Source organism: Chelon labrosus (assembly GCF_963514085.1).
Source record: "Chelon labrosus genome assembly, chromosome: 1".
Classification (NCBI taxonomy): Eukaryota; Metazoa; Chordata; class Actinopteri; order Mugiliformes; family Mugilidae; genus Chelon; species Chelon labrosus.
The window spans coordinates 28,714,968-28,730,558 of NC_140337.1; the positions used below are offsets into that span (position 1 = coordinate 28,714,968).

The 15,591-nt window shown below is 41.2% G+C and overlaps 2 protein-coding genes across 2 annotated transcripts; one reads left to right on the forward strand and one right to left on the reverse strand.

The window, feature by feature from the left end:
• Nucleotides 1–1,987: 1,987 nt before the first annotated feature.
• LOC311489356 (uncharacterized protein) lies at nucleotides 1,988–11,256 on the forward strand. Its single transcript, XM_084546412.1, has 11 exons — nucleotides 1,988–2,268; nucleotides 4,399–4,583; nucleotides 5,917–6,054; nucleotides 6,174–6,312; nucleotides 7,933–8,110; nucleotides 9,067–9,208; nucleotides 9,337–9,480; nucleotides 9,564–9,616; nucleotides 9,713–9,793; nucleotides 10,267–10,323; nucleotides 10,410–11,256. Exons 1-11 carry the CDS (start codon nucleotides 2,134–2,136, stop codon nucleotides 10,499–10,501), a joined length of 1,344 nt encoding a protein of 447 aa, XP_084402538.1. The 5' UTR covers nucleotides 1,988–2,133; the 3' UTR covers nucleotides 10,502–11,256.
• A 132-nt stretch (nucleotides 11,257–11,388) lies between these two features.
• LOC311489365 (putative high affinity immunoglobulin gamma Fc receptor IB) lies at nucleotides 11,389–15,533 on the reverse strand. Its single transcript, XM_084546424.1, has 4 exons — nucleotides 14,567–15,533; nucleotides 14,238–14,483; nucleotides 13,706–13,867; nucleotides 11,389–12,575 (listed from the first exon to the last, which is right to left on the reverse strand). The coding sequence occupies exons 1-4, from the start codon at nucleotides 14,958–14,960 to the stop codon at nucleotides 12,520–12,522; spliced, it is 858 nt and encodes a 285-aa protein (XP_084402550.1). The 5' UTR covers nucleotides 14,961–15,533; the 3' UTR covers nucleotides 11,389–12,519.
• Nucleotides 15,534–15,591: the final 58 nt, after the last annotated feature.

Below are 15,591 nucleotides of genomic sequence, written 5' to 3' on the forward strand. Positions count from 1 at the left end.
TGCTAATTTGATGTCCTTTTTATGTAAAGTGTCTTTGAGTATCTTGAAAAGCGCTTTTAAATAAAATTTATTATTATTATTATTATTATTATATCCTACATGAACACGCACAGCAGGCCATCAAGTCTCAGCGCTGTATCACTTCACTGTTTGATAAGAGAGTGCATGGAGACAGCTGCCTGAGGCTCTCGTTGAAGCTGAGAGTCTGGGTCTTGACTGGTCTTCCCAGGCCTCTGACTCAACCTCACAGCCATGCATTGACGGTTGGGTGTTAAAGGGCGGGGTGATGTTTACATGTCTGATAGTATTTTCTTGCAGCATTGCCCAAACATTGTGCTCAGTCCAAGGTTTAGCTGGTCTATGACAGTTACTTTCTGGAGGAATGTTTTGGTTGAGGTTTAATTAATTTCATGGAAAAGTTGCAAAAATCCCTTAAGTTATCTTGAGAGTTGAAGATGTGATTGATTGATATGGACAAATAAAATTCTGTTGAACTGAACGCCATTTCCGTTCCTACCTCCAAATTCACCGTGGTGACAGAAGCGCTAGCTGTATTTAGGCACGGTGGTGGCAGCATCATGTAACTGATCAACTGTCACAGCAAAGAGGCATAACATTATGACCTAATATTTTGTAGGTCTCCCGTGCGGTGACTCATCAGAGGATGGACAAGAGCCTTCTGAGGGTGTCCTGTGGTGTCTGGCAACAGAATGATGTTAATGGGGGGGGGGGGGGCTTGATCAGTTTGGGATCTAGTGAATTTGGAGGCCAGGTCAACACCTTGTTGTGCCATCAAACACATCACAACCTGTGAACACTGACCTCTGAGGTTGAGGATACCACTTGAGGGATCTAATCCATTAGAAGGCGGCAGAAGTTGACCGATCGTTAGCTCGCTAAACTATTGAGTGGTTGAGTTTTTAAAAAGACGTTTCAAGAAGAGTTGAATAAAATGAATATAGTTTAATGTCTTGGTTTCTTGCTGGTCGTTCTGCTGCCTTGTGCTTGTTTACATGTACAGTTTTAACGAACCGTCAGCTACAGCGAGATGGACGTTGAGAACCTGGACAAGGCTCTGCTTCTTATTTTTAATGCTCGAAACCCTGCTACAATCAAATTAAACCCGTTCTGATACCAGCTTGGTGCGTCGGGGTGAGCCTTGAAGGATCGGCGTTGATGGTATTTTCTTTACAGTTAGAAGAAGTGCAAGCTCTGTCTGCACATGCAAAATTCCTACGCGATATTTTAAGGCTCCGCATGTTTGGGCAACATACAAGAGGGTTACCTAGACGACCAGAGCCTGGAACGTTCCCTAGGCACCAACTGCCAGTGGCAAAATAGGCAGACGAGGAGTTTAGACAAGGCTTCTTGGCATTTTGGCAACTTTCGATTCAGCTTTATTTATACAGCATCAATAACTTTGCAGAACACGGCCTGAAACGCCCAGAGCAAGCACGAAGGCCACATTGGCAAAGAAATAACCCTTTTGACGGGAAGAAGCCTCGAGCAGAACCTTAATCTTGTATGGAGGGGAACATCTGTCTGGAGACAGAAAAAGAGATCGATCTGTCATAGATGTGTCCATCTGACTAAAGCGCACATCTAGAAGCTGATCGGTGTACAGATACAAGAGACAGCCAATGATGTTATATGAGAGTTTGATAGTGAATATAAATAATGCTGCTAGTGACGGTAGTTGTTCCATAACAGGTGAGCTAGCTGCTGAGGGATCATAGGCAGGTTGGAGAATGATGCATTCAGGTAGGGGTGGATAACGGGTGCCTATTTGGGGCCCAAAGTTTTGCCCAGGGGCCCCTTGGCAGGTTAATCCGGCCATGATTAGAGCAAAAAAAGCCAGAGTTACTTTAAAGTAAACAAGATCGATATGAGAATCTGTTACAAACTGAACTGAAAGACTTTCATTGTGTCTGTAGAAATGTAGTGAGCGGCCTCTCCTCTCAGCTGTGGGATTGTGGTGAAGGGAGGAGGAGGAGGAGGAGGAGGAGGAGCGACTGGGTCATCCTTTTAACGGTCGCACCTTTGTTTGTCTTCATCCATTTCGGATTAGAAGTGATTCCGAAAGCTTCGCCCTCCCTGCATTGTGTAGAGACCACAGGTACAGTGGATGCAGCCATGGCTGGAACGTTGACGCTCCATCTTCTTCTTCTTCTTCTTCTGCTGCTGCTCACTGGTTCTCATGCCTCGCATTACTATGGAACAGTGATGACTTTCACCCCGAAGGACAGCGGGGACGACGGGTCTGTCAGGGTAGGTAAACAAACGATAAAAAAAGCCAGAACTCTTTATTTCCCTGCGTGGAAGAAGTGTCGTCTTATTCTAATCTATGCATATTTTAGATTTTATTGTGTGTAATGACTTTGTTTATGATGCACTTGTAACTTTGATTTGAAAGTGAAATTAAATGGATTTATCCATATTAATTTATTTATATCTATAAAGTTGTAATAATTTTGTTTCCAGAGACATTGCTCATTTTATTCCTATTTATACTCATCAGATATGTTTGGAAGAGATTGATCTCTGATGTTTTGAGAAAATATCACATTTTATTCCAACTCTATGGATGACAGCATCTAATATTTTTTTTTTTCATATTCCAAGATGCCAATAATCTCAGTCGAGTAGCGTTCACTTTAAACGTCACTGAGGATATACATATGCACATTTTGGATTCCTAGAAATAAAAACAACCCTTTAATGGCATTGGTATTAGCACATCTTGGTTGGGTTGAAGCAAGGATCATTTTCTCATGGTTAGAGTAGTAAACACACTGTAAAACATCACCAGCCCCATTCGCTTTAACTCCAACAGTCACGACAAGTTTTTGAAAGTGTAGCTGAGTTTTATAAGTTTTCAAAGTGTAAACTTAAAATCATTGCCATTGCCTTGACTTGGTGCGAGTCTTAATCTGTGTGGTCAGTGTTCATTTAACTTCTTTAATTACTGAGTTTGAAAAAAGTGATGGGAGGAGGAGAAGGAGGAGGACGGGAGAAAAAAAAATTGAGTAGATACAAAGTTAATTTGACAAGATAAAATGAGTTTTATTCTATGGATAATGTATCCTAACAAGTTGTTTAACTCTTAGTATCGTTAGTTACAACTTGGCTTTTTAATTAGAAATAGAGGTATTCTTCAAGTTGAGTTTAATTTGTTCTTTTTTTTAATGCAGCAGTTTAACTGAACTGAAATGTTTTACAGTGCATGCAGTTAAGTTTAGATTGCAGCCGTATTTACAAAGAACTACACTGAATATCTTTAAAAAAAAAAAAAAAAAAAAATGAAAACAGTGGTGAGGTGAGGACTCAAAGATCCAAGATCAAAGAGTTGTTGCAATCGAACGCACCACAAAGGCTCCAGCCAACGCCCAACTGTACACTGTAAAAAAACAGAAACTGGAACTAGCTCGGATCAGTTCGGAGGCTCAGAGGAAGAGCTCCAGACTGTGTTACAGAGCCGAATGCTGCTGACTGGTTGCTCTTCAGTTTCTTGGTAGCTCATGATTAGCTCACTAAGCTGCATGATCTTTTTTTGGTCCCGCCCAAATATAAAGAGGTTCACTCATCACCTCGCAGTCAGTCTCTTTGGTAGGGGTGGGATCGACTTGATCAGAGGCTCCCATTGGTCACTGCCTCAAAGTTGAGAATAGTCCAACTTGATACCGCCCACTTCACGTCATTAAACGTTTTCTTCACCTATCATCACTTCTTTTTCTTCTTCTTCTCTCATCAACGTCCTCTGCTGCCAATTCAACATTGTTCATCATGTGAAAGCCATCTAGAGGGGATCTATTGGCGCCAGAGTTGCAGGACACATCGCAGAGTTACAGTAAAAGTAACTGGATGTTTTTTTGTTTTTAATTTCTGGAAGTCTTCGAGGAACCTAGGACAAGTCTATTTGCTTTTGCATCAGTTTTTTTTTTTTTTAGATATGCCATAACCCGGATGACTGAGAACCTTATATGTTAGCCATCCATCCACCCCATCTCCTCCTTATGCCAACTTTGTGACCCTATGGCAGAACCAGTCCAGACTGTGTCATTTGATGAGAATAAAAAAGTTGAAGAGTCATAAAAAGCTTCTTTATACCCTTTTTATGTCTTTCTGAGTCACGCAAAATGAAACCAGCAACAAAAAAATCATTATTCTACCATAAAGAATTCAAATTAGTGGTAATGGTTTCCAAACGTAGCCTCGCATTAGACAACACAAGAACAAACTCTCTCACACGTTCACGTGTTTGGCTCTACAGCTTAACTGCTAATGTCGGGTCCTGAACTGAACCTGCGTCCTCATTCTCCTTTAAAACCTCTTTACTAGACGTTACATCCCTGCGTCAACAGTTTCTGATATGGTTACCATTTGGTCACGACGCTGCAGGTGGTCTTTCACTACAAGCTGAGCTTTCGCTCATGCTCGGACGAGGACTCATGGGACTGCGTCAGCGGCGACTGCGGGACTCAGAGTGTGGAGCTGAACGTGGTGGACAACCAGGACGTAGAGTGGTGTCAGAGCGAAGGAGTCATGACTCGACGGGTTTCCACCAACGCTCCGTTTCAGCTGCGGTGAGTAACAGTAATAACAGATCCATTTATTCCACTATTCCACAAAAATATGTGAATATATTTAAGTGCATATGTGTACATACAGCAGGGGTCGCATTAACTGAATATTTTCCGTCATTGACCTTTTTTTTTTAAATTGACGGAAAAATCTGAAGGCCGTCCGTCATTTTGACAGATTGCCATTCACGCCCCTGACCACTTGGTGGCAAGTGACTTTATTAATTGGCTCTTGCCTCTCATCGAAGTTTGCATTCCACACATCGCAGAACTTTTTGCACGATTTCCTGATACACCGATCACACTGATGCACACGTCAGAGCTCGGCTAACCATAGACCATCATTTTAAGAAATTAAAGTGACGGTTAAAAATAGATTATGATGGGAATTTTATGACCTTGTCAGTCAAAATGACCGACAACGAAAAAGTCTAGCGCAAACTCTGACATATACAGACATATCCTGCATATATCATTATATAATGTATTTTACATTAATCGCATTTTTAAAAATGCGATTAATGTAAAATACTCACTTACTTAATAAAATAGCCATAGCTTATACAATAGTCGTAGCTTGTTCTCTATTTTTTGGTTAATTTTGTACTTTCTTGCTATTTGCACTTCCTTCTATATGTACCTGTATTACATGCAATGACAATAAAGTTGAATCCAATCTGATCTATAACACTCAAATGGTAAGATGGCTTTTTTAGTGTAAAGCTTCTACCAATAAACAGTTTCATCATCTGTAGGTCTGTAAGTGATTAAGTTGTTTTCTGCAGCAACTGATGACTGATTGCTAAATGTAAGAAACGTCGAAAATACAGCGAAACATACACGGAAGCTGGAAGTTATCATTACCAAAAACACACATATTTGAGTTTACTGTGATTAAAAAAAAATAAATAAAAAAATGGGGAGATCAGTTAATACTCCCTTCTAAGGACAACATTTGGCTCAGGGGACCTTCAGGAGGTTAACCCGGCCATGATTTCAGCAACATGTCACCTGTGATTAATTCAGTGACATGATATGTGCATAGGGTGACTTATAACTGGCATCTAAGACTTTCACCTAGTTGCTGTCGACCTACACGTTTGCATTGAGGCGGCGTTTTGCAGCAGTTTAACAAACAGAACAGTAAGTTTGCTGCATTTATTTAAAACGGTCACCGTTTTGCAGAGGTTGGCCTTAGCGATCAAAAGGTAACATCAAACTTTTCCTAGAAAGACTGGAGAGAAGGTGAAAAAAGGGCTGCCTAGACGTTCCTCTGTGTTGGATAACTCCTTGTTCAACTTTGCTGCTTGACTATTTAAGTGATATTCCAACCCAGGATGGACGGCGGCGACTGGATCAGCGTCAAAAACGGCATCAGTAGTTGGCGAGCCATGACTCATGTGGACCTGAGGGCTCGCTCCGATACGGCTGAACCCAACCGGTCGCCTCAGACCACCATCCTTCCAGCCTTGCGGTGAGCCGAGCAGATCAGATTTTCACCCAGATTTCTCATCTCATGGTCATCAGACTGTGTCAGATGCTTGTTTAAACATTTGTTTGAAGGCGTTATTTCCCCTGATGTCGCCGAGACAGAGTTCCCTCAAACTGTCCCAGAATCTTCAGCCTGCTGGCCTTTGACGCTGACGGAGACGAGGTCAAATGCAGATTTGGCAGCACAGAAGCAGAAGAGTGTAATCCTTGTTTGCCGCCGTCTGTTCTGACTATTTCACCAGTGAGTCGCATTAAAAAAAAAAACAAAAAAAAAAACATAGCGGTAGCATAATGACTCAGTGATAACATCTAGTGGCAGCGAGGTGGTTTGATGTAGCCTGGGGGCTACACCATACTTCCCAACCCTCATTTTTTATTTTTTTTATTTTATTTATTTATTTATTTATTTTTTGCAGTGTTTGGGGAGGAATATTTACGATCAAATCATTTGGGCGGGGCTTTATGTGGTGATGGACAGAAGAGTGACGCTAGTTGTATATGTCATCTGAGCGCCATGGAATAGAAAATGTTAACAACAAAATTTGTGGTGTCATTTGAAACATGGCCCATAATGAAATAAATACTGTCATAATCCGATAAGTCTTAGTTAGGTTAGAAATTCATTTACTCAAGTACCATAATTCTGAGGTACTTGCACTTTACCTGTAATTGTTGAAAATGAAAATGTATACTTCTACGTATTTCAGAGGAAAATGTTTTCTATTCTATCCAATATTAACTAAATCAATCCCTACGTGTAAAGCTGCCCAACATTTCTAGACTGCAGTTTCTGGAATGTGACAAATTCACTACTTGAATGCATTTTTGGATTTATTTGGTGCCGCAAATGTGTGACTTTGGGCTCTGGGTAGTTGCAGCAATCTCTGTTGGTAAAGTTTAGAAATATACAAACAAATATTAAAAAAATAAATGTTTCTGGCAAAGCAGTAACCAAATGCAAGGCACAAAGGGGGAGGCAGGAGTTGGAAACAAAGTGACTTTGATAAAAGGGGACAAAAGGCCCTGAAGGAAAGGCAGGGTATCCAAAAACACAACTCCGAAAAAAAAAGGTAAGGACCAAAACCAAGACAATAACACAGAACACAAGAAAGCACAAGAAATGAAAGATAGGACAACAAAAGGAAAGTCAGAGCTATATATACATGGAGAGGGGTTAACGAGACACAGGTGAGACTAATGAGGGCGGAGCACACAAGGAGAAACCAATCAGACAAAGTGGGGGAAATACAGGAAGTAAAGCAAGACAACAAACACCTAGGAAGAACTTTACAAAATAAAACCAGGAAACAGAAGGAAAACCAAACAGGGTCACAGGGAACATTTAGAACTCAAAACCATGACGGTAAGTGTCTGGTGCCACACGGCTGCAGGAAGTCGTTTCACTTTAATTATTTTAGTAAGAAGATGCTTGATGTCATTTCAATTTCATGCCACTCATCATAATAAGACTATCTTTTCGAAAAACATTTGACAGCTAGTTGCTAGTAATAGTAAAAGCACATTAAGTAAATTATGAGTAAATTATTTTGTTAAAGTTATTCTTGAAAAAGTCAAAGTCTGCTTTATTTAGTCATATGTGAACTTAAACCCTAAAAATATGAATATCTGAGATTAAAAAAAAGTCAAAAGAGTCAATAAATATAAAAACTATAAAAAATATAAAAAAGGCACATAACAGATTAAACCTGCATATAGAACACAGAGAGCAGTCACATAAATGTCCATGGACCCTTTGGAAAAAGACAAAGCTACTGGTCTGTAGACAAAGTGATTCAGCAGTTGACACTTTGACAGACGCGTGCAGGAGGCCGGTGTGAAACGTTTGTGTCCGTTTCATCAGGCTTGCACGATGACCTTCCACTCCACCGGCATCGGTAATGAAGGTCCGTATGCGGTGCAGCTGGAGATGGAGGACTTCCCCAAAGACACCATCACCCTCCTTCAGAGCGATGGCGAGGAGACGACGAGGACTCCCAGCGACGCCCTCAGCAAAATACCTCTGAGGTTTGCTTTCATTGGTAGGTGGCCCTTTTGTTTCTATTCATCTGTATAAAGACAGCCGAGGGAAACTAATGTCATGTATTTGCATCGACTTCTTCCTCTTGAACTTGACGCCTTTGCTACCAATATGGTGACAACATGAGCGGTTTAAAACAAATATATATTGCAAACGTTTGACACAGTCATTTGTGTAAGAACTGGTTGCCAATTATTGCCAATATTTCCTGATTGGACAACCATCACTCCTATCAGCTGGGCAGACACTAAACCTACTATTTAAACACTAAATGTCTTCTACAAATAGGACGTATGCAATCAGCCTGAATTCATTATTCAGCCATTTTCATCCACTTACCCGAGGTCAGGTCAACGTGGCACAAGGCTAAGCAAACAACTTCAGACGTCCACCTCCCGACTAATAAATTCTAGTCCGTCAGGCTAGAAGGCATCCTTAACCAATGCCCGAAACACCTCCACTGGCCTATTTATACCCTATCCCTAAAGCTGAGCTCAATCAACCCATGGAAACAAGTTTAAACTATTATAGTATCTGCCATTCTTTCAATCACTACCCAAAGTGTATGACAAAAAAAACCACCCGTATAAATGACTCATAAACAGCAACCCAACATCCTTAAACCCTTTCACTTGGGGCAGAAACTCACGCCCCAACTTGGAGAGAACTATCACACAATTTTCAGGCAGAGCACTATGTCCTTGGACCGTGGAGTGGTCAACCGCCCCTGAAGTTCAGGGTCTGATGAGGCTACACACATAGAACCACATCATCTTCAAAAAGTGGCGCTGCAAGTCTGAGGTTCCCATACGGTCCAACGCCCACGGGAAAAGCCTTTGGCTTCGTGCTGAGATCACGGACACAGCTCTCGCATAGATCAGGGACTGGATGGCTGTTTCCATTAAAATTTGGATTGCAGATTTATATATTTAAATTAAACTTCCTGTTTTGTTCCAGTGGACCCTGCAGTACCGTCCTGCACTGAGGGACACTACTTGCCCAGGTTTCTGCTTCCAACCCCAGTAAACGGGGTTCGGCTCTACGCCTTTATTAACGAAACTCTGGAAATCAACATCACAGCAGACACAGCCAACTCTGTGTGAGTAAAACCAACTAAAACAACACAATCGCCTGTCGACCTAACATGATACTTTACTATCTTCCTTCTGCTGACAGCATCTGCTGACCAACCACAGTGATTTCTCTGATGGTGATTTTGTCTTTTAGAATTTCCAAGCTTTTGCTCAGTGGGCCGCATGGTGTTGTAAACCAACCCAGAGGATCAGGACAGTTCACTCTGAGTTGGACTCCGTCCGACGTGGAGGATGGAGAGGACCATCCAATCTGCTTCGTAGTGGAGGCAGTGAACAAGTCAGTGTGGTGTTACTTCACGGTATATAATATCTAGGTATCGTGAAAAGCTTTGTATTCATCTTAACGTAATTTTTTTTTAGTCCAACCACGTATCACTCTGACCTGCGATGTGTGATCGTGAGCGTTGGCCTCAGTGAGTCAACACTTTGATATTTGTTCACATATTTAATTATTTTCCTTCATCGTTTCTCACAGTTCTGTTTGTCTTGTTTGTTCGTTCTGTTTTCAGGACCCACCACCACGACTCTGCCAACGACTTCAACTGTTCTGCCGACCACTGCCCTGCAAACTACAGACGACACTACTCTCGGTACGTGAGCTGTAGAAGAGCTTCCTGTTAGCTTTAAATGCTAAACCGGATTTCAAGTCTTGTGTGATGAGACCCACTTCAGGTCACTGTGGACATTTTTAAAGACAAACTTCAACCCAACATTATGAATCCTAAATATACAGCGTTCCTAGAGTCTCTTGGATATTATATTCCCTCATCAGATACAGTATCAGGACAAAATGCAGATGGAATATATTGTCAGCCTCTAAATAAATCAACACTTGTGTTTCCACGGACACTAGTATTCCACTCATATTAAAAATGAAACCACCTCAAACAGAACAGAGTGGTTGCAAAAAGTTTTGAAAGCATTAATAACGTTTCTTTTCCAAGTGTCCCTGATGAAACCTGAGCGTTGGCTTCATTAAACCCATTAGATTTTCTTTTTATAATGGAAATCTGACGCTTTGCAGTGAAATCCTCCAATCTCTGACTTTCTGATGTTTGAACAGCTCCGACAACTGAGGCAGACGTTTTGAGAAACAGGGCTGTGTTGCCCGACGTGCAAGGTAAATCTCCGTTTAATTTCTTCATTTAAAAATAAATAAATCGCTAAAACAACTCCAACTCCTGCTTCTTCCTTACACACTTTCAGCTGTCGAGAGAAGCGGTGGAGGAAAACTCGCCGGTGTGGAGTTCAGTGTCGGATCGTTCGCCATGTTGCTGGCGTTGCGCTACGGGCTGTGAGGGGATTTTCAAAGACCTGAAAGTCACAACGCTCTGCTGTGACCAGGATAAAGGTGATTTTATGAATGTGACAAACTGTTAAAACTGTTTTTTTACTTGTACTCACAGAGAACTAAAAGACATGGATCTACAATAACCAGATCCAGCTGTAACTTTTTTAACAGGTTTTTTAATCAACCTTTTGGATGTAATAAACATGAAACGATGTATTCGCTTGTGTGGCTGAACTGAACAGTCACTTTGGCTCCATCTGGTGGATTAAGGTTAGGGAACCGCACTATAAAGATATGCAGCAATGCTGGTGGCTGTAACACTGCAGAATGAGTTGTTCAGCTGTGACTGAGTTTGCAGACACAGTGTGAAAAGATGGGATATCTAATTTGAGCAAATATCAAATAAGGTTTAGGGCTAGGGCTAGGGTTGTGGTAGAGGATGACAAGAGCAACAACAAATACATGAAATGAATAAAACAAATACACAACAAACTCAGTATTTAAGTAACTGTCTAAAAACTTTAGAAGTCTTAGCTTCAGAGAATTCATTCTATCTGATTTAAATTTGGCCTGAAGCATTCAACTTAATCTCAGTTGATGCTAAACCTCCTCACCCATTGTTTGAGGTACAAAGAAAAACTGCTAACCTTAGACCACGATGGAGTTAATGCTAATGGTTTTCTGGGCTACTTAAACGGCTATTTGGACCAACATGTTCTTTGTTTTTCTTTTAAACAGATTCAAATAAACTGTCCAAACAAGCTTCCTGTGCACTGCATTCTTGTTACACCTCCGTTATACCAGGAAAAAATCTATTCACTGTGATTCTAGCCTTTGCCAGAAAGCAACATGACATGTCCGCCAAACCACAGCTGTTTCCATCCACACTGCAAAAAAAAAAAAAAAAAAAAAAACAGCCAAAGCACATACTCACACTTGCCCACCTGTCTCAGTTGTGCATACACTTCATTTTTGACATGTTTCACAATAAGAGATGACCCGTTTTTCTTTAGTTGTGGGTTTTAAAATGGCACAGTGTCCCGCCTCCGAGAAATAAACCTTTGCTTTCAGAGCTGAAACCACAGCTGACCCACATGAGAATAAACGGCTGACTCTGTAAATCTCACAATAAAACGTTACCCTGTTGGTAATTTTTAAGTTTATGTTAAACGAAGAACGTAACTCTCTATTGACATACGTTTCACAAGTGTGATATTGTGCAGAAAAAGACATATATTCCAGAAATGTGGGTGAATTGTAGGTTAAATGTCAAATGGAAAAAATAATAATAAAAACAACAACACACAGATGGACAAGAACTGATGACATTTCTGCACAGCAAACCACAAACACCTGTCGAAATATAAGCTCCACTTCCTCTTCACACTCAACACAACAGCTATGCAGTTCCCATCCACTGTAATGTATAATAGGCAGTGTGCTGTCATTTATGAATCTTCATACCAAAACAAGACCGAAACACAGAGTTTAGAAACATTTTAAGAGCTTAAGGAGTCAGTACGTTTAAATACACACTTCTACAAATAGTTAGTGAAATGTCATCAGTCTCTGTCCAAGTACTGTTGAAATTTAAAGTACCATCTGACCAAGTACAGTCCAAATACCTGGATGTGTTCTTGCTCTGCCAGTTTTAATGAGTACTCTCTCCAAATGTCAAAAAGGTGGAGCATGCAAACCACAACGAGCAACGTAGGGCCTCTTGCCCGTTTATGGGCAACTCTGAACGTACACAGACCAACAGTAAGAACTTCTAAATGCATACCCAAAATGAAAGCCAACGTTTATGGTGACAAGGGGAAACTTTAAACATTTTGAAAGACTTTGATATCTGAAGGTTTATGGACACACGTAAAATCATTTCACAATGATGAAGTTTTCCAGGAGGTGTTTGAAGGAATGAAAGACTGAGGGTCTCCTCTCATGACTGAATAAGTCTTCCACTGATGGAAAACTTGGCCTTAGACTCAAATACTGCCGGTAAGTGTAGTTCACCAGTTTGCCTGGTCAGACAACTACATCCATGATGACGTCGCCGCTGCCCCTCTTAGGTGTCTGAGCCGCTGTGAGGAGAAAACAAAACACGATGTCAGTGGCCAAGTTTCTTTACTTAATTATGAACACATTAAGATGTTCTCATTTCCTCTAAGAGCAAACTTCTAACCTGTTTCAGCTTAAGTCACCTGCATAGTACGTCGCATTGCTGGGATTTACCTCCAACGTCAGCCTTAAAAGACAATTGCTTTGATTCATTCTTTGTATGATTAGAGTGAAGATGGCAACAGCAAACTTGTTTGCTGCCGAGAAAAGCTTGGGGAGCTTTTGATGGCGATAAAAAATCACTTTTGCTTGCCTGCACTCCCTCTGTTTGTGTTTTTTTTTTATGTTTTTATACTCTAAATATGTTAGAATATCAAGGAATGCCATCTGCAAATGCTTCTACACAGACTCTAGGACAGATGGGATAAGAACTATTTTGATGCCGAAACGATAAATCTTAATTTAGAATAATACTTTTCTACCGGTTGCAGTGATTGCAATAATCTCACAAAATGGCCAGACCATGACATCTATTTTGACCTTACGTCAAAGTGTCCAGCTCAACAAAATACCAATGAAATACTTCACTTTCATTCGAGCTCCACAAATACTATGCTAGCTAGCAATAGCACTGTGTGCTAACTGACCTAGCTACATTATATGTTAGCCTGGTCTGTCTATCCCAACCAGTAAAACCAAACTACAAACTGTCCTTTACATGATGCAAGCTGTACATTTTTGTACAATCAGCTAGCTTGACTCTACAAACCAGATGAGTCACACAGGCTGTGTGTTGTGTTGTAGCTGATAAGCATCTTTGCTACTGTCATTATGCCACAGACGTCCAATACAATTTCTGTAACTAAAAATGTCTTTGCACCACAATGATTTAAATTAAGATTAAACAGTGAAACTGACACATTTGTGTAACTAATACTGAGCAAAGTAAACAAATATGCAGATGACACTTATTTTTAGACAACTCAAGTCACAACATTTAAACAATGTTGTAGAAAATTAGCAATTTTCTACAAAATAGGAAATAGCCCAGCTAACTCACAACACAGTTTTCTGTTTTAGTCTGGGATATTTGGCTAACATTAGCTAGAAGAAGCACAGATGCCTGCTTAGATGTTTCCAAGGTTAAATGTACCTCTGTTCCTGTCTCTGTAGATAAGTCCTAGTAAGATGGTGGACAGCAGGTAAGGCACTCCCACCACCAGATGACGCATTAGTCTGAAGACAATGGTGTCACCGTCTGAAGGCAATGAAGAGGAAGGTGTAGGCGGAGCTAAAGTTGAGGGCAGAGGGGAAGCTGAGGAGAGAAAAAAACTTTTTACCATCAAAGTCTCAAGAAGTTACTTTCAACAAAGACTTTTTTGGGGACAGTGTTTGGTGGTCGGTACCTCTTATATAGCACTTTTCTACCTTCACAACTGTGTCTGTCATTTAACCACTCACACAAAAGTGGCGGAAGCTGCCACTGAAGGTGCTTTGGTGCCACTGGAAGCAACTTAGAGTTTATTGTTTAGCTCATGGGCATCTTGCTGAATTTGTAACTCAACTAGTGCTCAAAATATTTCCAGGTACTTTTAGACTGAAAACCAGGCAGTTGTTTATAAGTTGCTCTTAAAAATCAGCTGTAAGCATCACAATGTTTGCACGTGTGTGAGGTTTTCTCTCACCTTCAACAGCCAGCCAGCTGTCCTCCGACTCGTCACCTCCCAAGACGCTGCACTTGTAGAGCCCTTCATCGGATTTGGAAGTGCTGTTAATGGTCATCTCTCCCCCAGAGTTGCTTTTGATGACTTGGCCATCTTTGTAGAAATTAAACGTGTGGTCGGTGGAGTCTGTTTTAGCTTTACAGCGCAGGGTCACGGCATCTCCCTCGGACACGGGAAGGCCTGGACTCTCCATGAGCACAGCGCGTTCTTAAAATTGGAAAGAAATTATGTTCATCTAATTTTGTTCCTGCATCCTTAACTGTTCTAATTCTGATGTTACTGAGCAGTACCCGTGATGGTGATGTTGACGACGGTGCTCCGCTCCCCGTCGACTGACTCGCACCAGTACAACCCGCTGTCGGATGGGTAGGTGGTTGCGATGACGCAGGTCGGTCCTGAGGAGGCCGAGCCCCAGCCGTAGGAACAGGCCCGGACGCCGCCAGCGGCCGTTTGCCTCTTCACTTTCCAGCCGGTGGAGTTGACCTGATCCTCACAGCTCAGAGAGATGGAGTCGTACCAGAAGAACTGGGACCTGTCGGGGCTGACCCGAAGACAGGCTTCCCGGAATGGGATGGGAGAAGGAAGGAAGGAAGAATTGAGGGGAAGGTTTAAGGAAACATAAAGAAAATGAAATGTCATGAAAGAGACATAAATGGATGGAAAAAAGGAAATAAAGTATGGCATGGATGGTATGAATTGAGGGCGTAAAGAGCAGAAGAAAGAAGCAAACGTAAATGACAAAAGAAGGTACAAAGGAAATGGAGAAAGTAAAATACGAAAGAAGAACAGTAATAAATAGTAAAAAATAGGAAGTGGTAGAGTAAAACAAAAAGGTTAGAGCGATAAAAACAAGGACAGGCAGTAAGCAACAGAGAAAAAGAACATGAGAGAGTGAGAGAATTAAGAAAAAATGGAACACAAAAATATTTCAATATGAAGAATTGAGGAGTGGTTAATGCAAACTAATTAAAAGAGTTAATGACATTTGAATTCAGAAACACATCAAACGTTTGTACTCACTCAGGACCAGGCAGAACGGTGTTAACTGCATCCTGTCTCACCACCAACTGACAGACAACCTGAAGCTCTGAGCTACTTCCTCTCTAGCCGCCACGCACATTCAAATGTGCTAGTTCAGCTCAAGAAAAAATCAAGTTGCTCAATGAATACGCATGGCCACTTGGGGGCAGCAGGACTAGCGGTAAATTAACGTTAGCATCAATTTAAGAGATTGCGGAATGTGTTACTACCACTAAGATTTGGCTTCATCTGCATCCAGCAGACATGTACTTATATTATAATACATTTTGTGTTG